The sequence below is a fragment of the Arachis stenosperma genome, chromosome 9 (assembly GCF_014773155.1).
Source record: "Arachis stenosperma cultivar V10309 chromosome 9, arast.V10309.gnm1.PFL2, whole genome shotgun sequence".
Classification (NCBI taxonomy): domain Eukaryota; kingdom Viridiplantae; phylum Streptophyta; class Magnoliopsida; order Fabales; family Fabaceae; genus Arachis; species Arachis stenosperma.
Window position 1 is genome coordinate 161,212,760 of NC_080385.1, and position 23,789 is coordinate 161,236,548.

General features: G+C 34.7%; 3 protein-coding genes across 4 annotated transcripts; 2 read left to right on the forward strand and 1 right to left on the reverse strand.

Moving 5' to 3' along the window:
- Positions 1-4,941: 4,941 nt before the first annotated feature.
- On the forward strand, positions 4,942-7,984 carry LOC130947523 (60S ribosomal protein L3-1-like). Its single transcript, XM_057876220.1, has 6 exons — positions 4,942-5,006; positions 5,208-5,302; positions 5,619-5,729; positions 6,191-6,495; positions 6,999-7,408; positions 7,500-7,984. The coding sequence occupies exons 2-6, from the start codon at positions 5,218-5,220 to the stop codon at positions 7,756-7,758; spliced, it is 1,170 nt and encodes a 389-aa protein (XP_057732203.1). The 5' UTR covers positions 4,942-5,006; positions 5,208-5,217; the 3' UTR covers positions 7,759-7,984.
- Positions 7,985-13,087: 5,103 nt separating this feature from the next.
- Positions 13,088-13,885, reverse strand: LOC130950355 (uncharacterized). Its single transcript, XM_057878858.1, has 2 exons — positions 13,522-13,885; positions 13,088-13,449 (listed from the first exon to the last, which is right to left on the reverse strand). The coding sequence occupies exons 1-2, from the start codon at positions 13,883-13,885 to the stop codon at positions 13,088-13,090; spliced, it is 726 nt and encodes a 241-aa protein (XP_057734841.1).
- A 1,463-nt stretch (positions 13,886-15,348) lies between these two features.
- Positions 15,349-20,595, forward strand: LOC130948757 (polypyrimidine tract-binding protein homolog 3-like). Of its 2 annotated transcripts, none has more exons than XM_057877619.1 (15): positions 15,349-15,576; positions 16,192-16,259; positions 16,365-16,436; positions 16,544-16,620; positions 16,730-16,808; positions 17,112-17,235; positions 17,993-18,057; positions 18,149-18,198; positions 18,354-18,395; positions 18,494-18,545; positions 18,652-18,670; positions 18,818-18,831; positions 19,183-19,290; positions 19,388-19,531; positions 20,014-20,595. In XM_057877619.1, exons 2-15 carry the CDS (start codon positions 16,203-16,205, stop codon positions 20,401-20,403), a joined length of 1,293 nt encoding a protein of 430 aa, XP_057733602.1. In that variant the 5' UTR covers positions 15,349-15,576; positions 16,192-16,202; the 3' UTR covers positions 20,404-20,595. The 2 variants fall into 2 exon arrangements, with proteins under 2 accessions (XP_057733602.1, XP_057733603.1); XM_057877620.1 differs by lacking the exon at positions 15,349-15,576 and adding an exon at positions 15,756-15,774.
- The last annotated feature ends 3,194 nt before the right edge of the window (positions 20,596-23,789 follow it).

Here is a 23,789-nt window from a genome sequence, read left to right on the forward strand (position 1 = left end):
TCAAACTTAAAGGATATAGATGTGAAAGTTGATGATGAGGATCAAGCACTCATATTGTTACTTTCATTATCGAAGTCCTATGAAAATTTGGTGCAGACATTAATGCTGGTGGGTGACACTCTGACCATGAATGAGACGAGAGCATCACTTTTAGCGGATGATCTACGTAAGGTTGCTACAAGTGTAATGTCATCTCCAAATAGAAGAGAGTATAATGATCAAGCACAAGGATTGTTCGCGGCTAGAGGAATGACTAATGAAGGAGGAAAAGATAATAAGCGTGAAAAGTCTAGGCCAAAATCTAGACCTCACGCATAGAGAACATACTTTAAATGTGGGGAGTCTGGACATTTCAAAGTAAATTATCCAAATAAGAAGACAACTTTCAAGAAATAGAACAATGACAACCCAAAAGAAAAGCAAGAAGCAAGCTACGTCTCAAATGATGAGGAGGATTGTTATTCTATGACAGAACAATCTTATGAAATTTTCGATAAGTGGATTCTTGATTTAGGAGCATCTCACCATATATGCCCAAAAAAGAAGTGGTTTACTACATATTAAAGCATAAATGGTGGCACCGTTTTAATGGACACTGATCATGCTTGTAAAACTGCGGGATTGGATACTATAAAAATCAAGATGCATGATGGAATAGTAAGAACCTTAAAAGATGTGAGACATATTCCAGACTTGCTAAAAAATCTTATCTCCATAGGTTTGTTGGAGAAAAATAGTTTCAAAATAGTTGCAAAAAATAGGTACTAAAAATTGTTCGTGGTTCTTTGGTAGTGATGAAGGGAGTTCGTCATGGTAATCTTTATTCTCTTTTGGGGACAATAGTCACATGTGAGTTAGCAGTTGAAATTGGTGAAAGTAGAGATCAAACAAATTGCACAAGAATATGGCACATGCGGCTTGGACATATGTCAGAGAAAGGTCTATCATTGCATTGTAGATAAGGTTTGCTGAAAAATATGAAGAAACCACAAATGAAATTTTGTGAGCATTGCGTGTATGGAAAGGCACACAAGGTGAAGTTTTATACAAGCAAGCACAAAAGCAGAGGGTTGTTATACTACGTGCATACTGATGTTTGGGACCCATCTAAAGTTACTTCCAATGGTGGTTCTAGGTATTTTGTTACTTTTGTTAATGATTATTTCAGGTATGTTTGGGTTTACTTCCTCAAGCATAAGAATGAGGTATTCGACACTTTTAAGCGATGGAGAGCAATGGTTGAAAACCAAACAGAAAGGAAGCTGAAAACTCTATGATCAGATAATAGCACAGAGTACACGGATGGGACTTTTCAAGGAGTTCTGTGATCGAGAAGGCATTGTAAGACACTAGACAGTTATAGAAACACCACAACATAATGGAGTCACTGAACAACTGAATTGTACACCACTTGAGAATGCACGGTATATGCACTCTAATTCTGGGTTAGGCAGGGAGTGGGGGACGGAGTCAGTTGCTACAGCTTGCTACATAGTGAACTGATCCCCACATTCTTCTCTAGATGGAGACACACCTTATAAGGTGTGGTTAGGAAAACATGTAGATTACGAGAAACTCAAAGTTTTTGGATGCATAACCTATTATCATGTCAAAGATAATAAGCTTGATGATAGAGTTAAAAAGGCAATCTTTTTGGGGTATCCAAGAGGATTTCAAGGGTATGATCTTTGGAGTGTAAATGATTTTAAGTTTGTAATTAGCATGGTTGTTATCTTTGATGAACGATCTATAGTAGCTTTGTCTAAAGATACGATGCTAGATGATGGTGATGTTGAAAAAATTTCAAATACTCAAATGGTGAAGATAGAGTATAAAATACCAACAAATAGATTATAATAATGTTCAGGTGGAGCATTCTAATGCTACTCGAGATGATGCATAGGATGAACATGATCATAAGGAGATTCAACAAGAAAATGCACATGCATTACAACAGCAGTAGCAAGATTCTTTGGCATCCACTAGGTTAAAGAGAAATTATAAATTCGTTCAGAAGTTTGAGTCAGACAAGCCTCTGAGACATTATGGACAGATAAACTTGGTAGATTATGCACTCTCAATGGAGGATGATGAGCCAGTCACCTTCAAACTTGCTATCAAATACAAAGATAGAGAAAGTTGGTTGGTCGCCATGGAAGAAGAGATGCAATCTCTCCATAAGAACAAGACATGGGAGGTGGTCCCGTTATCCGTGGAAAAGACTGCAATTGGTTTGTAAATTGGTGTATAAAAGAAAAGAAGCTCGTACTAAGTCAGATAGTACAAGATTCAAAACTAGGTTATTAGCAAAGAGATTTGCACAAAAAGAAGGTGTTGATTACAACAAGATATTTTTCTCCTGTGGTGAAGCACACTTCCATAAGGGTGCTTTTGAGTCTTGTTGCTCAGAGTGATCTTGAGTTGGAATAGCTAGATGTAAAGACAGCTTTTTTGCATGGTGACTTAGAGGAAGAAATTTACATGTATCAATTTGAGGGTTTCAAGGTTGAGGGTAAAGAAAATCAGGTATGTCGCTTAAAGAAATCGCTATATGGATTGAAATAATCTCCTCGACAGTGGTATAAGCGATTTGACTCCTTTATGTTAAAACAAGGTTTTTTCAGAAGTAATTATGTTTGTTGTATATACATTTATAAGCTTTCTAGAAGTGATTATATCTATCTTCTATTGTTTGTGGATGACATGCTTATTGCTTCTAAGAGCAAGGTGGAGATAGATAGGTTAAAGGTTCAACTTGGTAAAGAATTCGAAACAAAAGATTTGGGTGTTGCACGAAAAATATTAGGCATGAAAATTAAAAGAGAGAGATCAAGCCAAAAATTGTTCTTGAGTCAAAGATGGTACATTGAGCGCGTTATTGAAAGGTTCAAAATGAAAAATACTAAGCCATTAGTAACACTGTTGGCTCCACATTTGAAGCTCTCTGGTAAACAATCTCCCACAACAGCAGAACATAAGACTTACATGAAAAATGTATCGTATGCTAGTGTAGTCGGTAGCCTAATGTATGCTATGGTGTGTACATGCCTAGATATTTCACAGGCAGTTAGTATTGTTAGCAAGTTCATGGCAAATCCAGGTAAAGCACACTGGGAAGCAATCAAGTGGATATTAAAGTACTTGAAGGGTACCATTGACATAGATTTTATGCTTTAGTGGAAAATCATGTCAAGTCAGCGACTTTGTTGATTATGATTATGCTGGTGATCTAGATAGAAGACGTTCTACGACCGATTATGTATATAAAATACAAGTAGCTCCAGTTAGTTGGCGATCGATGTTACAAGTTACAGTGATACTATCTACTACAGAGGCTAAGTACACGACAGTAGCAGAAGGGGTGAAAGAAGAATTGTGGCTAAGAGATCTTCTAGATGATTTGGGATTTCAGCAAGATTACGTGAATCTGAGTTGTGATAGTCAAAGTGCAATTCATTTGGCTAAAAATCAGGTTCATCATGCTCGTACCAAGCATATTGATATAAGATATCACTTCGTGCGCGGTGTTATAGAGAAAGGCAACATTTCTCTTGTAAAAGTACACACAAATGAAAATCCCACAGACATGCTTACTAAAGTAGTGTCAGGAAGCAAGTTCCAACACTGTTTGGAATTGCTCAATGTTGTTCCATGTTAGGTATGAAGATATGAATACCATATTTTGATCGTCCAAAATTTGAGTAAATTTCAAATTGTGATCGAGGTGGATAATTGTGAGAATAAAGGAAGGATAAGAGTAATTTTAGAAAGTAAAATAAATGAGTTTCAATAGGAGAAAACTCAAAAATATTTAGTATGAAATTTTTTGTTGGAGAATTTTATTCTTATTCGTTGAAATTATAGTATAGAGATACTATATATACGTCTCTAGAATTGTAATTGAAGACAATAAGAATATCCTTATTCACATCATCTTATAGAGTTAGAAGAAATCTTTCATATTATTTTTCCTCTTTACAAAATATACAGCGAGTGCTTTATTGTGAGTAATATTCAATTTCATATTACTTTGTATCTGTTAGAAGTCAAAATTTCGCTGTAGACTCAACAACATCCGACATATCTATTGTTCACATTGTTTAGTATTTTCATTGTCTACTATACTTTTCCAAAATTTTTTCCCAGGATATCCCCCAACTTGACAGGCCAAAGACTAATTCGTCGCAAATCTGAGCTCCATTTAAGGGTCTCCTAGCTAATGGGATGCTGCATGCACAAGGCAGGATTCGAACTCTCCAAAATTTTTTAGTCCTTATAAAATATTCGTTTCAACCCGGTATGTTAGTACCTATGATGCATGGACACTGACACATGGACATGATACGACACTGGATATGCCGACACACGAATTTTAAAATCTTATAAGACACGGAGACACTCATATATATATAAAATATAAAATATTTTTGAGATAAATCATAATGAATTTTGATATTTTATTAATATTAAAATATAAATTAATTTTTTAATTATTTTTAATGTCTTATTTTAATTATATAAAGTATTAAAATATTTTTTGTTTTAATAAATAATAATATATATTATTTTTAAATTTATTTCAAAAATATATATTAAGAATAAGACTGGACACGCAGACACATAATGGTATTTAAATATGTACAAGCAAGTCCGAAATTTTTTTTTTATGTTTTATTAAGACGTGGACAGACATGCTTATCGGATAAGTGTTAATGAATATTATGTCTCAAATGTGATACTGCAACTCATAGTTCTTACTTCTTCCTAAATTGGTAAATAATGGATTTTAAATTTTTAACCGGAATCTTTTTTTTTTTGCATTGTAAATATAATCGTGTAAAATAATTCATGTGAGGCCCAAAACTGAAATGAAGTGTGGATCCGGCCCATAAAAATTAAGCTTAAAAATGATAGTTAAAGAAGTTGACGTTATATAACGACGCAAAGGCGCTAGGGTTTTAGCCCTCATTGCTTTTCAGCTTGGCACACCACTCTCGCCGCTGCAGGTTCTCTCTTCTCTCTCTTCCTCTTCTCACCTCCATTCCGCATTATTGTTCCTTCTCTCTGGCAGTAGTAGATAACCATGTGAATGACTTGTTTCATGATTGTTTCATTGAAATAGTTGAGGTTTTTCAATTTTTTTTGGTTCTCATTTCCCAGCTAAATTACCTTCATTTTGACATGTGTTTGTGTTGTTGATCTTGAAGGAGGTGAAGGATGTCTCACAGGAAGTTCGAGCACCCAAGACACGGTTCTCTGGGATTTCTCCCGAGGAAGCGTGCTGCTCGTCACAGAGGAAAAGGTATTTTTTTGTTTCTCAAATTGTTGTATAATGATATTCTGAATATGAAATTCCACGATCTGTTACCCTGGATATGTTTTTCTTGAACTCATTTATATATATTACTTGTCATTGTTATGGCCATTTTTTTCAATAAGAATATTTGGATGATGTATTGTTATGATAGTTTGTCAATTCGTTTGAGAAGATGGGTTGTATTCTACATTTGCTGGTGTTAAGGGTTTTCACTTTTTTTTTTTTTTACTTTTGAATAGTACTTATTAAGAATAGGGATATAACAATTCTGACTCGTTACATTGTAATTTGATTCATGCAGTGAAGGCATTCCCCAAGGATGATCCATCAAAATCACCCAAGCTTACTGCTTTCTTGGGTTACAAGGCTGGTATGACCCACATTGTTCGAGAGGTCGAGAAACCAGGATCCAGTGAGTCACTTATTTACTCGTGTTTCATGCTACATAGCAAGGCATGGTCCATTTTCTTAATTGTTATTGGTGAAATGGTTCACCAGGTTTATAGCTGCTGAAAGATTAAATGAGTATTTTTGCTTGTATAAAAATCAGGGTTTCTGGTTATATTATAATTTCTCAAATTATTGAGAAGACTGTTTCTTGAGATATCTATTGTTTGGAAAATAGTGTTTTCTGTCCTACCTTGTATCGTAAAAAAATTCTGCAGTTGCCAAACCATTAAGCATGTCTATTTTTTAATTATTTTGGTGTTTCTCACTTGTTTTTGTTAAATTATGAATTTATGATTGAACTTTGCTATTATTGTTTCCCTGCAATCTAATCAACTGTATAAAACCTTCATTTATGTGGTTGCTATTTATCATTATGATTTCCTTTTTTTCAAATATTTTTTGACTTGTTTACTTTAACATCAGAGCTTCACAAGAAGGAGACTTGTGAGCCCGTTACAATTATCGAGACCCCTCCAATGGTTATCGTTGGAGTTGTGGGTTATGTGAAAACTCCAAGGGGTCTGAGGACCTTGAACACTGTATGGGCTCAGCATTTGAGTGAGGAGATCAAGCGTAGGTTTTACAAGAACTGGTGCAAGTCCAAGAAGAAGGCATTCACCAAGTACTCAAAGCAGTATGAATCTGAAGATGGAAAGAAGAGCATTGAATCACAGCTTGAGAAGATCAAGAAGTATGCAACTGTTGTCCGTGTTTTGGCTCACACTCAGGTACTTGATGACCCATCTCAAAGTAATTTATAATTTTCTTTATTAAGTGTCTTTATTTAGTAAGATGTATGAATACACATACTTTCACAAGTGTATATATTATCAACTGCCATTTGTTTCCTTTTTGGAATGAGAATGATGAACTCCTGTGCTAATGCAGTACCAAGGAATTTGGTGCAATGAGCAGCACTTTCCACACGAGATTTCTGACTCTCATTGTTTCTATTATCTTTATGGTCCCTTTTTTTGTTATTAGGAATAGAATGCATTGAAGATAGTAGGATAAAACACATTTTGGTTAAATGCTTAACTAATGGTTTTGAATTCTGCAATATATCATCTGTACTGAATGCTTATAATTATCGTTTGGCAAATACTTTGTTACATGATATTCCTTGTATTTGAAATAGTATTTTGTTTATTGATGTCCAAATCCATAATCATGGTTTTTAACTGATTTGATCTTAGATATATTATTAACACGCTACTTTTTTATTTTCCAGATCAGAAAAATGAAGGGTTTGAAGCAGAAGAAGGCCCATATCATGGAGATCCAAGTCAACGGTGGCACTATTTCCCAGAAGGTGGACTTTGCCTATGGTTTCTTTGAGAAACAGGTTCCTATTGATGCTGTGTTCCAGAAGGATGAGATGATTGACATCATTGGTGTCACAAAAGGTAAGGGTTATGAAGGTGTTGTGACCCGTTGGGGTGTGACTCGTCTTCCCCGCAAGACTCACAGGGGTTTGAGGAAGGTGGCTTGTATTGGTGCTTGGCATCCTGCTAGGGTATCCTTCACTGTTGCCAGGGCTGGTCAGAACGGATACCACCACAGAACTGAGTTGAACAAGAAGATTTACAAGCTTGGCAAAGCTGGAACCGAGTCTCACACTGGTGATACCGAGTTTGACAGGTGAGTGACTTATCTGTCTTCTTAATCTTTTGTGGTATACATAAAATTATTAAAGTTGAAACCATAACCAATTGACTTGTTTCTGTGGCAGAACTGATAAGGACATTACCCCCATGGGTGGCTTCCCGCACTACGGTATTGTTAAGGATGATTATCTCATGGTCAAGGGTTGCACAGTTGGTCCAAAGAAAAGGGTTCTTACATTGCGCCAATCCCTCCTCAAGCAGACTTCCCGTGTTGCCCTGGAGGAGATCAAGCTCAAGTTCATCGACACCTCCTCAAAGTTTGGACATGGTCGCTTCCAGACAACACAAGAGAAGCAAAAGTTCTTTGGACGCCTCAAGGCATAATTATGCTGAATGGATGGAAATGCTTCAAGTTAGATTTATATTTTGCCTTACTATCTTTCATAAACTTTGTAGTGTTTTATTTTCGTATTTGTAATTCGTGGATCCTTTGCTAGGTGAGTTCCTCATTTTGGCCAAACCATTGTTTCAAAGCAGAGACGGTACTCCAAATTTTGGTTATTTTATGGTTTGTACTTGCAATTTTAATAGTTTGATTATATTTTTAGTAGCTTGGATTGTTCTATCTAGGTCGATATTTCATGGTAGATTTTGTTTAAAGTCGAAATGTTTGAAGAGCATTGAAGGCTGGTTTTTCAACCTTAACCACTATTTAAAAGGGAAATTTTTTATTCAGGCTTTATAAGGTTAAAAAAACTTCATGTTGTATCTTTCTGATTTGTCAAAATTTTACATGTTGATATGCCTGTTGGCTACTTACTAATATTAGTTTTGTTTATGTATAATCGCCTTTCGATTCCAAAAGACACTTTAGTTATTTTAACAATGATCTACAATTAGCCAAATATTTGAGATGCTCTAGATTGGAAGTTAAATTTGAATCCTGTCCAACAAAAAGTTTCATGTGAATTAAATTTTTCCAATATACAAAATATAAATTCCAAGATGTTGACACAAATCTAAAAGGAATGTATGTAGTATCATACTTAAATTAGTCTTAAATCATTTTAAAACGTGTAAAAAGTGACCAATTGTGATCAAAGCTTGTTCTATTAATGGAAAAGCGTGACGTAACTTGTTAATGTAGAGTTTCATTTATTGTATAAAAAGTTCTATTTAATACATCATTCTTTTTTGATAATGTAGAACGTCTCAATTTACATAAATAAACATTTTTGTCATCTTTTTAAACACTTTGAAGACATTTTTGTTGATAATAAAATTTGGGAGCATTTTTGTTGACAAAATAATTTGGATGCATTTTGGTAGTTTACCCTAAGATGTTACACTGCGTTTGGATGGTGTCTATGTATATGAGAGATACACACACAACAACATATGTGCACTGTTTGTTTTGTAAGACACAAATTCAAAAGAGACACGGTTACACATAACTACCTACAGAAAATATGTATTTTGTGTCTGGCCAAAATGAAGAGACACGGATATTTGACTTGAGACACAGATCAAAATTCCAAAATTATCCAACTCACATTAACATTCTTTTTTCTCTTCTTTCTCCCTCCTCTAACCTCCATTGTTACTGCATCTCAACTCCTCCTCTCCAAATATATTTCATCATCATCCTCCACCATTCCAGATCCATCAAGTAGTTACGCTTCCAAAGCACTTTGTGTTTATCCTCTCCAAGATAGGCATCTCTCTCTCTTGGGATCTCTCTTTCTCATTCTCTTCTCTTTGACATCACCATCTCTCTGCCGAACGTTGCAGTAACCGCGGACACGAAGAAGATCATCCAACACTGTAGTTTGCCTCCATATCACCCTTTGCCATAACTGGCATCTTTTCCCATCATTTATTTCTTTCCGATGCGTCAACAAACCCTCACCCTCCCTAATTTTAGATCTGTTTCTACCTTTCTTTTAATTTTCTTTGTTTTTTAATTTGAATTGTTTAAGCGATATTTAAATTAGAATTTTTAATTTTATTTATTTGAAATAAGATTGAAAGATCAGGAGTGATGATAGTGGTGGTAGAAATTGGTGATGATAGTGGTGGTGTTGATATTATTCTGATTTGGGGATAAATTTGACTTTTGAATTAGGTAGACGTGTCTTGTGTATTATGACTATTATCACCAAACGTGTTAAAAATTTTGTGTATATCTGTGTTCATGTATCTTTGTGTCTTTGTGTCTATGTCTCTATTTTTTGAAGACAATAACCAAACACATTGTTATGTAACAATTGTTAAGTAGCAAGTGTGAGGAGTGCAATGAATTAGTCCTACATTAAAGTAAACAAGGAAGAGTAAGAAGTTTATAAAATGAGAGACACATTATCTTATTACCTTAAACTTGAGTTGGATATGGGTCTTCCCATGTTATGTTCTCTTACTTCATTCTTTTTTGGTGGTCTAGAACTTCTCACGATAGCCCAACAACAACGACCATCCAAATTTTATCCAAAATAAAAATTATTAATATTTTTATATTATTTAATTTTTTTGCCTATATATATTCCACATTATTAGATTTGTTCGTTTATAAAATAGGTAAAGTACTAAATTGGTCCCCTTATATTTGAGTCTAATCCTATTTTGATCCCTAAAATTTAAAGTGTCCTATTTGAATTAAAAAAAAAGTTTCATTAGCTTCAATGTAGTTCCACTGCAAAGTCAATATTAAATAATTAACCTCACCGTTCCACCAAAACATAATGTCTTTTCTTGAAGAAGAAGTACAAACTCGAGAGGCACAGGATCGGCAATAGATGCATCACCACGAGCCACTGGCCTTGGTTCAAAGCACATGGAGAACATTGTCGAGAACTCGCTTTTCGGGAAAAAAGTTCGCTGGTGGCAACGAGAACAAGGCCATTGTCACCTCTACCGCAGGAAACTCCCCTTGACAACCGAAAAGTTTGGTTATATAAGTTTTTTATATCTAAAACTGAGTTTCGTTAATTATTAACTTAACGGCAAAACTATATTGAAACTAAATAAAAATTTTTTGGATATAAATAGGACACTTTAAATTTTAGGGACCAAAACAAGATTAGGCCCAAATATAAAGGACCAATTTAGTACTTTACCCTATAAAATATAAACGTATCTTTTATTCATTGTGTTAATTTATTTTTGGTGAAAACTCACATGCAGTTGCCTTCATGAGAATTTGATATTTGTGAATCATTAGATAATTTGACTAAAGAGGTAAATACCAAATCGGTACCCGAAAGATTCTGGCGCTGACAAAATGGTACCTGAAAGACGTTATCGACAAAATGGTACTTGAAAGAAATTAAAATTTGACAAGTGTATCCTTCAATTCGCCGAAATTAATTAAATCGAAATACAACCTGAAAAAAGAAAATTCTGTGTATGTGTGTGTGTGTTTTACCCCTATTTTCTTACCATATCTTCCCTTCTCTCATTCGACGTCCAAAGACACAATAACATTAAATATATTTTATTGCGTATATAGTTATTATTGAGGTGGTAAAGGAGGAGGACCAGGAGAAGGCTATAATGGTGGTGCTGGTGGAAAGCATGACATTGGTTATGGAGGTGGTTCTGGTGGAAGATATGGTGGTGCTTGTAGAGAACATGGCACTGGTTATGAAGGAGGTGGCAGAAATGGCGATGAGGATAGTGTAGGGTATGGTACTGTTGGAAGAGCACATGGAGGTGGCTATAGAAGTGATGGCTGGTGGAGGTGGTGGAGCATACGACAGTGGTAGAGGTTGAGGCACTGTTTCAGAATGAAAGCGAGAGAGTGCGTTGGGGAAAAGGGAGGGGGAGATTAAGGTTAGAGAGATTTTTTAAGGTGAATTGAATTAATTAATTAAAAATTTTACCTAGGTATTATACATTAACAAGGTTGCCATCTCAGCAAAATACGATGGCCAAATCAGTAATATTCTGATTGAAGATGTGCTTTGATGAGTTCAGGAACATGTTTGTCATGTTTTAAAATCATTTAGGAACTATTTTGTCAATAACAAAAATCAGGTACTATTTTGTCAGTATCAGAATCTTTCAAGTACTGATTTGGTATTTACCTTTGACTAAATCATCATTTAACAATTCTAAATTATCAATTTTACAGGAAAACAAATCTATCCAAAACTTCCCCTTTATTTTTGTAATAATTTTCTCATTCTCAAAGTAAATGCTGTGCGAATGAATGTATGTTTCTCAAAAGATAACATCTACACTTTCAAGTGGGAAAAATATGTTCTAATTAACAAGATTTTTTTTCAATTTTTTAGGTGTTTAATGATATTTATTTATGGAAAAATTTTTAAAATAAAATTTTTGGACTTTAAATTTATCGAAATACAACTTTTGCATATTGGATACGGAAATGCACTTTTTCACTAAATTATGTAAACTGCGAGAGGGGTCCTACGGATTCCAAATGAATGTAAACCGCTACACCTCCTCTAGCGGTTTACATTGAAACTCGAAATGGCCATAAACCGCGGTAGGGTCTCATGGTTTTTGTGTAAGTATGAAATATGCATAAACCACGACAGGGGTCCAACAGTTTATGCTTTAGTATAAATACACGATAGGGGGTCGCGGATTATTCAGTTTGAGCCACTTTCATATCTTAGAGAGAGAAAGAGACGTTTTCTAGAGAGAGGGAGAGAGGAAAGTGTGGTAAGGAAGACATTTTGACTTTGCTGGGGCCAGACTGTGGCAAACGAACGTAGTCTTTACCGGCTCAACGGTGTTGCGCACGTTACTAGCAGCATAAACGAAAAGGTAAGTTTGTTTTCTTTTAGTTAGTGTATTTCATATAACATAAAATGTAGTATTTGGGTGCAGTAGTGAGAAGACATAATTTAGGATTGGCCAGTTTATAATTTCAAAGTTAAGATGTAAAATTTAAAGGTAGGATGAAATCTTTAAGTAGAATGATGATCCTCTTCTATTTGAGATATAGGATTCAAATAGTAAGGCTTGTAGGGTTGTTGATTAAGTATTGTATTTAAAACCTAAGACTTAAAATTTTAGGTTTTAAATATGTACGTTTAAATTCCAATATTATAATTTTAGTTGTTTAGAGTTTAAAATTTGTTTAAAGATTAAATTTTGTAAATAGAATGTAGCGGTTGTATTTTATGTTCTTAAACTTTAAAATTATACATTTTGTAGTTTAGAGTTTTAAATTTAAGATTTAAATTTTAAAATTATAAGTTTAGGGTTTGATTATTTTAAATTAAATATTTGAGTCTTATATTTAAATTTTATTAAATTTAATTTAAAATTATAAGTTTAGTATCTGTTTCTGGTTATAATCTATGGATCAAACTTGTTAGTGATGTAATCCGGAGACAATAGAACATGCCTCTGCATGACAGGATCATACCCTATCTGGAGAGGATTGGTTTGTACCACCTGGTGAGGTTCAACACGAGGTGGTTCTGGTTGGATGAGCCCCTAGTCAGCGCATTCATTGAGAGGTGGCGTCCTGAGACGCACACCTTTCATATGTCATTCGGGGAGTACACCATCACACTGCAGGATGTTGCATACCAGTTGGGGCTGCCCGTGGATGGTTTACCTGTATCCGGGTGCCTTATAGATTTTGAGAAGCTGATGGATGATGGCAAACCCGCTTGGGAGTGGTTTTAGGAACTATTTGGCGAGCTTCCCTGCCGAATAAGGTAAAGCAGTTTACCGTCTACTTCACCTGGTTCCATGAGAGATTCAGGGTGATGCCGGATGATGCTACTGAGGACACCGTATGCATATACGCATATATCACAAGAATGCCTTCTTGTGGAGTCACATGTTGACGCAAGTGGGAGAAGAAAAAAGTCAAGGGCTCTGCATTCTCCCCTTCCACAAGTGCAAAGGCAACATACAAGATATTCGAGTTTCCATCTTGCGCGATAGCCAGAAGCAAAGTCCCACCACACTTCCCATATAAATGAGTCTCGTCAATGCTTACTAGTGGCTTGCAATGTCTAAATGCCTCAATGCATGGAGGGAATGTCCAGAAAAGACGATGAAAGTACTCCGTAGACTCATCAACCTGATTACCTACACGTACCGAAGAAGTCTTCAATTATGACACAGTTCCCTCCGTTGTGGCTTGCACCCCAAAGATTCAACGGGGCAACTCGGCATATGACTCTTCCCAATCCCTGTAGATCTGTGCAACTGCCTTCTGTTTTGCCATCCACACCTTCTTATAACTAGGCCTGAATCCATAGGTTGCCTCCGTGGCTTCTTGCAACACCTTTATCCTAACCATTGCATCTGCCCTAACCAACGAAAAGATCCTCGCACAAATAACGTGGTGATCGAGCTGTTGGTGGTCACTCGAAATCGAAGTAGCCAAGCAAGTGTGAGTTCCATTGTACCTTCCAACCTCCCAATTATCCTTACGCTGCCGAAGTGTGATACGAATTATCCACGTGCAGCCGTTCTCAAACTCCTTGCATCTCCCATGATACTTCAGATGATCTGATTCCATCACCCAATACTAAACTCCACGGTGGATGCTATAATCCTTAACACTCAACACAGCTTCCTCCTTAGTCTGAAAAGATTGACCAATCTGAAATTTCTCAGAAGGATTTTTCTCGTGTAATTCTTGGCCTTTGAAGGTGGGATCTATGTCCGGTTATTGGCCGACTGCTTTCAAGTTCAACGTCGAGAAATATGGCGGTTGTTGGTGGGAACCAGAACTGGATGACCCCTAACGTGCCGGTGGGTTCCTTGGAGTACCCTCCTCACTGTCCCCCAATATGCGATCTGGCTCATCGTCTGAATCATTCTCTCGTATCGCATTCTCAACATGATCTGGCTCACCATCACTTGAAGGACCAGGAATCAAACCAAGTGATTGAGCTAACCCTGCTGGAACAGATGGTGGTTCAGCCAACAGACAATTAGATGCAACGACATGCATCGAAGTAAAAGCACCCCACCGTTGTTGACTGGGGATTCGACACTGATGCCCCGGAACTGTCGACACCATCATCCAATTTGGCATACAACTAGTGTATTATCACCTTCGAAAAACTACGCCGACAATGAAACAAAACCTGCATGTCTTCATCCGACACTATCACAAATGTTTTATACTACACACCAGTTGACACAACTGCAATCGGAATCTTGTAGAACACCTTCTTCACCCACTTGTCCCCACACAATCCCGCCTTTTGCAATATGCTCATCTTTAGCTCTGACAAAGTATTTGTCGAACGGATAAAAACACTCACCGATTCTTTATCAGTGAACTTAACATGGTGCCTTTTGTTTGTTTTTTTTTTTTTACTTGAGCAGTGGATTAGAACAAAAAATTCTCCTCGCCATCCATTTGTGAAAGTGTGAAAATGACTCTCTACCATCACACCACTCTCTCTTGGTTGGTATATATAGGCGAATTTGGTACAAGCATAAACCGTTGGACTCCTATTACGGTTTATGCATATTTCATACTTACACAAAAATCGCGAGATCTCTACAGCGATTTCTGACTATTTCGAATTTCAATGTAAATCACTATAGGAGTGTAGCGGTTTACGTTCATTTAGAATTCGTAGGACCTCTCTCACAATTTATATAGTTTAGTAAAAAAAATAAATTTTCATATCCAATATGTAAAAGTTGTATTTAAGTAAATTTAAAACTCAAATATTTTATTTTAGTAATTTGCTCTTTATTTCTTAATAACTATACATAACTAAAAATCTCATTAATTTGAGAATGTATGAGTATAAATGTATAATATAACATTTAATTTAAAATATTATCAACAAGGAAAAAAAGAAAGAAAAGCTTAAAATAATAAAATGAAAAGAAATTAAAATTGGATATTTTGGTTGACTAAACTGTTGGCTACGAAAGCATGAAAGGCTCAAACTGAAAAGGGAAGTATATTGGATAAAAGATTAAGTGGAGGAGTCATGAGGGTGCACTCGGTGTGATACCAAAAACTGACCAAATCTTCAAATTGGGAAAACCTTATAATTCAACTAAGTTTATTATTTGATTATTATCTTATCTTACAAAATAAAATGGCTAGATAGAAACATAACATAAGGTAGGGCAACATTAATTATCATGTGCCACACTAACACCTCTTTTTAACTCTTATTTTCTCTCTCTTCCTCTTCCTCCTTCTCTCTCTCTCTCTCTCTCTCTCTCCACGCTCAGGTAACTTCTCCCTCTCTCTCTCTGTGGTTTAGGAAAGGAATTTGCTGTGTGCTTCGTGTGCTGATACGTCACGATTCATGCCAACTTTTGGGTGTCTGAGCTGGATTTTTGAGATTCCCTCTTTTTTTTTTCGCGATTTTATTCACTGCACTTTTCTGCTATACATGCTCTCCTAGATTCAGGTCTCAATTGGTGTGGGTATGCGAGTTTCATTCACTACTAACTAGATTACAAATTAGATTTTTTTTGTTCTTGTTCGATTTGCACCCTGGTATGCGAAAGCCCCGCACTTTTATCAGTTAGCACATTATTATGATTCATTGGCAACTTGATCAACGAGCAATTCGGTTTTGCAAAGCTTTTTGAATTGAAGATACTTCTTTTCTTTTCTTTCTTTCTTTCTTTCTTTCTTTCTGAAACCAGCTGTTTTGTGGGGGTGTAGTTCAGAATGAGAAATTTTCCTGCGTGCCAAATGCTAACTTTTATTCTAATTGCTTGCTTTTAAATTAGTTTAGAACTAGATAAATATTGTGTTGTAGTGCTATCTATACATAAATAGTAAAAGAATAGTGATGAAGTTTATTTGTAATTCTTTTCTTTTCCTTTGTTTTATAGGTTTGCAAACAATGGCTGAACCTTCCAAGGTCATCCATGTACGAAACGTGGGGCATGAGATATCCGAAGTACGCTTTTTTTTTCCCTCTTGGTGGATGACTATGTTGTTTGTACTTGGCACGTGGTACGTGTAATGTTTAATTGTTTATGATGTTTTTATGCTTTGGTTGCAGAATGATTTGCTTCAGCTCTTTCAGCCTTTTGGAGTCATAACAAAGCTTGTGATGTTGCGTGCAAAAAATCAGGTTTCCTTTTTAAATTCATGCCTCAAAATGAGACTTCTGGTTTTCCTTCTGAAATTTAAGGGTGCTTTATTTTATCTTTCTTTTTGTTAATCTGCTACTTATTTCAGGCTCTTGTCCAAATGCAAGATGTTGCTTCAGCCGTTAATTCTTTACAATTTTATGCAAATGTTCAGCCAAGCATAAGGTATGCACAGACTTGTTTTGATAATTTGGTATCATGGTATGTTATGCACTTTTCTTTTCCATTGATTGTATGAGTTCCTAAAGAATCTGGTTCTTTTGTTTTACTCTAGGGGGAGGAATGTTTATGTCCAGTTTTCCTCACATCAAGAACTAACATCAATGGATCAAAATCAAGGGCGTGGAGATGAGGTTGGCATTTTATAATTTTCATGTTTGAGTTAAAAGGGTTTATGTTTCATGTTGTTCGCTGTCTATACATTTTAATAAATTGGCCCTTTGTGGGGAACTAGTACTTTTTCTTTTATATGCGATCTTTCTGCCATATCTGTGTTATAATCTTAGGTGGTTCCATTACAGCGGGTTCAGCGTGTTAAATTAAGTTCTGTATTTTCTCTTTCTCTTTATCATGTACTTCTCTATTTATTCTCCTTTCTCTCTATCTCTTCTCTTTCTCTATGCTGTTTTGCTGTCGGGAACTCTCTGGATGCGCAGCCAAATCGAATTCTCTTAGTTACAATTCACCACATGATGTATCCTATAACAGTGGATGTGCTATATCAAGTATTTTCTCCCCATGGATCTGTGGAAAAGATTGTAACATTTCAGAAGTCAGCTGGTCAGATTCTCTCAGATTTCTCCCTTTCTTTCTTTCCTTTCTTTCTTTCTTTCCCTATGAATTTGGACTATAACTGGGTTATAGAGGATATATTTTGGTCATGCTGGAATTGATTTTGACATATATAAACAAAATATTTCGTTTTCTGTGTAAATAAAAAAGTTATTACTGAAATTTCTGTTTTGGAAACAGTTCAGTGGTGTCAATCGATGATTGATCCATGTAACCAACACATATGGTAGTATATATTTTGATAAATAGGGACTTATGAATAAGTTATCTGTGCTTGGACTTGGATACATGGTTACATCAGCGCTTGTTTTGACTGTTCTAAAATATGCTTCTTGAGAAGCTAGATAATTTATTGTGTAGTGGAATGTAGCTTCTGTTTCTATACATTATGTATATGTATTTGCCCTGTAATTAGATATCAGCATTGTGATTTCATTTTTATATGGGTGAAAAATAATCATTATATTGCACAGGAGCATTGGCTCAAGCGATAAAGGGCATCTGGTCTCATGTGGCTAGTGGGGGCTTCAATCGGAAATTGCACAATCCCCTTGTTCCAACCCCCTTAACCACTCACTACTTGCCTTGGGGTCGTGGGATCCAGTTTGGCCTTCCTGGGTCCCATGCTAGGAGGGCCTTCCTTGAACCAGAAAAAGAACATATGATTATATTTGATATATCCATGTATATTTTTTTTATAACTTATTGTATGTAATGTTTCATCATGTATTTGCATGCTGTGTAGGTTTTCAGGCTCTTATCCAGTATCAGTCACGTCAGCATGCTGTTGTCGCAAGAAGTACACTTCAGGTTCTTTAACATTTCCTTTCAGCTCGAGGCTTTACCTGGCATTTTAATTCTGATATTGTCTCTGAATGGTAATTTTATTTATGAAATTTAGGGACGCAATATTTATGATGGTTGCTGTCAGCTGGACATTCAGTTCTCAAAGTAGGTTAAATTTATCTAAAATAATTTCATTATATTTTGGTTTGTGATTTTTAAGCACCCCGCAATGGCTGCTTCCTCCCCTCTTCTCCCTCTATCTCTCTCTCTCTTGATTTTTTTGGTTCTTATTTATGAAAATTTATTTATCTTAATTGCAGCCTTGATGAACTACAAGTGAACTACAACAATGACCGTTCAAGGTGACTACATTGGTTCTCATCTTTCTGTTTTTGTTTACGTCTCGTTCTCTTTTTATCAATGTCATGTTATCAGATTATTGTGGACTTTATTCTGACAGGGACTTTACGAACCCAAATCTTCCTACAGAGCAGAAAGGCAGACCGTCACAAGTATGTTTTTTTTGTATGTTTTTTTTTTTTGAATGATTAAAATCTCCTCTTCATCTTTATCAAATCCGTTCTAATGTTTTTTTATCCTTCATCTTCTGTGAAACAGCCTGGATATGGCGATACAGGTAATATATTCTGTTCTTGGTTCTTTAGCCGGGGCAGCTTCTAAATTTTTCAGGCTGCTTTGGTTGGTTTGCTATGTTTGTTATTGTGTTATTTTCTGTATAATTTACTAATATTTTCACTCTTTTTTAAATTTTTTTTTTTTGCAGTTGGATATCCTCAGGTTGGGTATTTTTTGCATCAAGTTGAAGTATCCATTTAAATTATTCTTGCACAGTGGATGTAGTGGGAGATGTCTGATGGTTGATCTTTTCTTCTGTATTTATGTTGATTTTTTGTTTCCCAAATTGGGTGTTTTGTTGGGTGAGGTTGTTGTTTGTTAGGCTTTATCCTTTCTTGAACTGCACATGATTTTTTTCCATTTTGAAAATGACAATATGATACGAATATATCACTCTGATGATAATATGCTGACTACAGTCGTTAATGCAATTTCTTATATTTCTGTTTAATTCACTTGTAGCAGTTCTTGTTTTCGTTATACGCTTATTTGTTAATTTGTTTTGAATCATAGATGGCCAATGCTGCAGCCATTGCAGCTGCCTTCGGGGGTGGTTTGCCTCCTGGAGTAACCGGGACAAATGACCGATGTACAATTCTTGTCTCAAATCTTAATCCTGACGTAAGCACTTTTTTCTTGCTTCTTCTTGGAGAGATTCTTTTTCTCCCTCACCCCCCTGCTCCCCTTCACTTAACTTGAAATTTGTTTGCTGTATCAGAGAATAGATGAGGATAAGCTGTTCAACTTGTTCTCCATTTATGGGAACATTGTGAGGATTAAGCTTCTCCGGAATAAACCAGATCATGCACTTATCCAGATGGGGGATGGTTTCCAAGCTGAATTGGCAGTGCACTTTCTGAAGGTTTGTTATGTACCTTGCTGTTCATATTCTTCTTCGCTAGATCTTTGCAATAGGGAGTCGATTAAAAAGAGGGGTAAAAAGTATAGTCGATTTAAGGTGTAGAAACACAAATTTACTTTAACCTATTCGTATGTACTCAATTCTTTCTTATATCTTTACTAAATTGAGGAGTTATTATTGCTTGTTATATTCATCACCGGAGAGGGAACTTTTACTTTATGTGTGTCTATCATTGAGTTTGTTATTGTTACGGTTCCAAGTGTCTTTCAATAAAAAAAGATGTTACAATTTACGTGCCGCATGTTTGGGTATGTGTTATACTTGTTAATTTGTTGTAACTTTTGTTCATGATGTTTGACATGCAAAGATTCTGTTGAGATCCAATTATTAAATTTCTTGACAGCAAATTTGATATCCTGCTTATTACTATTCCTTCTGCACTTTTAACCTGGTCCCCTGACATTTTGTCTTTCGAGATATAGGGAGCCACGTTGTTTGGGAAGCGATTAGAAGTCAACTTCTCGAAACATCCTAACATAACCCCAGGTGCTGACACGCATGAGTATGCCAATTCAAACCTCAACCGTTTCAACCGTAATGCTGCTAAGAACTACCGTTATTGTTGCTCCCCGACAAAGATTATCCATTTGTCAACACTCCCGCAAGATGTTACCGAAGACGAGATTCTGAACCTCCTGGAGGAGCATGGAACTATTGTGAACAGCAAAGTCTTTGAGATGAATGGGAAAAAGCAGGCTCTGGTTCAGTTCGAGACTGAGGAACTGGCTACCGATGCTCTTGTATGCAAGCATGCAAGCTCACTTTCTGGTTCAGTAATCCGCATCTCATTCTCACAGCTGCAGAATATATGATGAGAATTTGTTAAAGCCTTGAGGACAACCCAAGTAACAGTTGTTAAGCATTCTGAGTTTGGGAAGGATATTGTTTTATGCAGATGATGATGGTCTTCTCCATTATGTTGTAATGGTGCCTTTGCTTGCTATTTAACTTATAACACCTGCTCTGACACTTATTTTTTCCTCTCTACTCATTTGTCTTTCTTATCTCTATTACCCTTTTTTGTTCTTTAGGTTGCTAACATGTTGTAGGCCTAGAATTTGTGATTGTGGAATGGCTAGTTTTCAAGAGAAAAGGGAAGTTCAGCACCATGCATTTTTTCATAGTAGCTGTTGTATCTGTTTTGTAATTCATTCTAAAATAGGCTTTTTGTATTCTCAATCCATGTCAAAATTTTGTTGTGTTTGGAGTATCTTAGTCTACTTTTTGTAGCTTACATATTTCCTTCTTACTCCTCTGCTATCATTCTTTCTCTTCATCTTCTATTCTTCCTTCTTCTACCTTCTCCTCTGCTAGCACATGGATTGAGAAGATTTCATTATTTCTCCTACTCCTCTACTTACTCCTCTCTCTGCCCTTCACTCCCTTCAGTCAATGTGCACGGTGGAAAATGGAAACGCCTAATGTCATTGACCTTAGCCCTTGTGAATATTTTTTAATCTTATCCCCCTCCCCCCTTTCTCCTATTTTCCCCCTTAATTTGTCATCGTCACATTTTGGTATATTTTGAAAATTAAAAATGCTATTTGAATATCAAAATAGCTACTAAAATTAGTTAAGAGTTTGCTATGGTGTCTAAAAAATATTGTAATTGTTAAAGTAGGTTAAATAATTAATTTTAAATTTAAAAATATAAAAGTTAAAACATTTTAAATATTTTAAAGTTATTATGAAAGATAATTTAGGCAAAAGTTAGGCACCAAACAAAAGGCACCATAAAATTGGCCAATTAGTTATTATATCATATATTTTGATACAGATACATATAGTTTAATTTAGTTTTAGAGTTTAATTTTGATGTACTGATAGTGTAAAATGTCTTATACAAATGTATAATTATATGTTATATCTGTTTTTTTTTAAATGACTATTTATGTATTTAATGTAAAAGATAGTTATTTTTATACTAATAGTATATTAAAAAATATTTACACACTTGTCAGATAACAAATATTTCAGTGGCATTTACTTGGCTTATTGCAATAGATTTGTGGTGTTAAGAAAGTTGAGACTTAAGAAGACTTAAAACATTGATACCTTATAGGTTACCGCAAGGGATTCCCCCTTTGGTGAGGTCATCATATAAGTAGCATTCCTTTACTCCATTTATTAGGTTTTGTAATTATTTTTTGTATTTTGTCATGTGATCATTTATTAAACTGAAACCGTAATGGTAATGACTGAAGTACAAAATATTCTCTATTTTTTTTGAATCACTAATATTTTTGTTGGGTTAATCAGATAGTAATTGACATGCCAGAGGTTTTGTCAATGGAGCATCTAATATTTCTAGCAAAGTTAATGATTACCAATTTGAGCTTTTCTTTGATCTCTGTTGGTCCAATTATTTGGTATGTGTCACTGTATGAAAGTCTTGTGACTAACCGACCAATTTTCTTAGAAGGTTTCTTTTTCGACCTGAAAAACCTTCTCTATAATAAGCATTGGTTTTGGTCAACATAAGCCTTGTGTATGATTGGTCCTTGTAAGTACTCTTTTATCAACTTTTTTGTCCTCTGTGGTCTAGTCCTATTCTGATTGGGCTTAATTAATGTTCAAAATCAAACTATAAGATTGATATCTTTGCACTATTCTTTGATTGAGTGAGATTGAAAACTCTTTGCTTCATGCCAAAAAAAAAAAAAGGAAAACTTTTGCTTCCAATTTTTATGACACTAGTTCGATTGGTTGTTGTGGTTGCTAACTTGCTATGTCTATGACAGACGTTAGACCTTAAAAAAATTGAAAAAATTTAAAAGGACTCAGTTATATATGGAGTTTTTCCCTTCAAAGTTAAATTGTATGTTACCCTCTAGGGTGTTGATCCAAGGTTCTCAATTTAGAAGTAAAAGTGGGTATGTATCTCCAAGGTCGAATCCTTTTAGGTTAATTTTTAAGTGATCATAATTGATGAGTATACAATTAGAAATACACTGCTACTTTTTTTTTTTTCAATTGAAAAAAGCACAATTATTATTAGATGCTACGAAGTGATGATATGAATTTTAAATCTATAAAAGCATATATATATATATATATATATATATATATATATATATATATATATATATATATATATCAAAGGATAATTTAAGTATGTCTATTTTATGATCACTATAATATTTTAAAAAGTATTACTAAAATTAAAGTAATATTTTTTTATTATTTAGCAGTAATTTTTAAAAAATATTGTTAAAAAAGTATTATTAAAATATAAAAAAATATTATTTTAAATTTAATAATATTTGTATAATTACGGTAGCCACTATAAATATAAAATTTATTTGTATCAAATTATTCTATCAATTTATTTCTTTAAATGGACTCATCTTTAAATATTTTTTGTTAATTAAATAAAATTTAATTTTTTATTAATTATATTTCATTTATATCAAAAGTACATATTGAAGTTTAGTATTTAAAATTTAGAATTTAAAATATTTTGTTTTTTATTTTAAAGCTAATCTTCACATAGAGCTGCACCGCCTTATTTTTTTGGATCCCATTAGCATTTGCCCCTTCTGCCCCTCAAAAGATATACTTTTATTTTTTTTTTCTTCATAATTTATTACAATGATTTCATAAGTTTTGTTATTGATAACTGTGTATTTTGTAGTCGAGAATCTCTAAAAATAGTAAATAAGTGTGTGTCGGTTTAATATATGAAATAAAATAGATCCAGAATATATCTCCAAGTTTGCTGCATTTTCCAACAACACATCTTACGTTTTCCAATTTTTGTTTTTTTGTGACCTTTCAATTTTTTTTTTCACACTTCAATAGCTTGTTTCATCTTTTCTTCCTTATATTTTTTTTGTGACCTTTCATTATATTTTTTAGTCAACACTGTTGATTGAGTCAGTTCAAAAGTTTGAATCTTCAATAATGATGGGAACTTAGGAAGAATTTCAACACCATGACTTAATTTTGTTTGTCGAGCCAACACCGACTATGAAATTGTGTGGTGTATGTTACAACTTGGTTTGTTACATTTAAAATCTTATTTTGCTAATGTCAACTAGATCTATACAGTTCTAAATATTTAGCTCGATTACTCGAGAATTCTTCAATTAAAATATTATTATTTTTTTCTTTTGAAAAATAAAACATTTCTTTTTTCATGTTTGTGAGCTCAAGAGATAGAATGTCTTTCAAGGCACTTTAAGATATCATTTTATAT

What these genes read in the sequence shown, in the direction of transcription:
- LOC130948757 (XM_057877619.1), top strand. Translation starts at nt 16,203, where the DNA reads ATGGCTGAACCTTCCAAGGTCATCCATGTACGAAACGTGGGGCATGAG. An exon ending in TGTTGCGTGCAAAAAATCAG is followed by an intron (nt 16,437 to 16,543) that starts GTTTCCTTTTTA and finishes TACTTATTTCAG; the next exon opens with GCTCTTGTCCAAATGCAAGA. An exon ending in CTGGACATTCAGTTCTCAAA is followed by an intron (nt 18,199 to 18,353) that starts GTAGGTTAAATT and finishes TCTTAATTGCAG; the next exon opens with CCTTGATGAACTACAAGTGA.
- LOC130950355 (XM_057878858.1), bottom strand. Translation starts at nt 13,885, where the DNA reads ATGGAATCAGATCATCTGAAGTATCATGGGAGATGCAAGGAGTTTGAG. An exon ending in GTCATATGCCGAGTTGCCCC is followed by an intron (nt 13,450 to 13,521) that starts GTTGAATCTTTG and finishes CGGTACGTGTAG; the next exon opens with GTAATCAGGTTGATGAGTCT.
- LOC130947523 (XM_057876220.1), top strand. Translation starts at nt 5,218, where the DNA reads ATGTCTCACAGGAAGTTCGAGCACCCAAGACACGGTTCTCTGGGATTT. An exon ending in GTGTTTTGGCTCACACTCAG is followed by an intron (nt 6,496 to 6,998) that starts GTACTTGATGAC and finishes TTTATTTTCCAG; the next exon opens with ATCAGAAAAATGAAGGGTTT. An exon ending in GGTGATACCGAGTTTGACAG is followed by an intron (nt 7,409 to 7,499) that starts GTGAGTGACTTA and finishes TTTCTGTGGCAG; the next exon opens with AACTGATAAGGACATTACCC.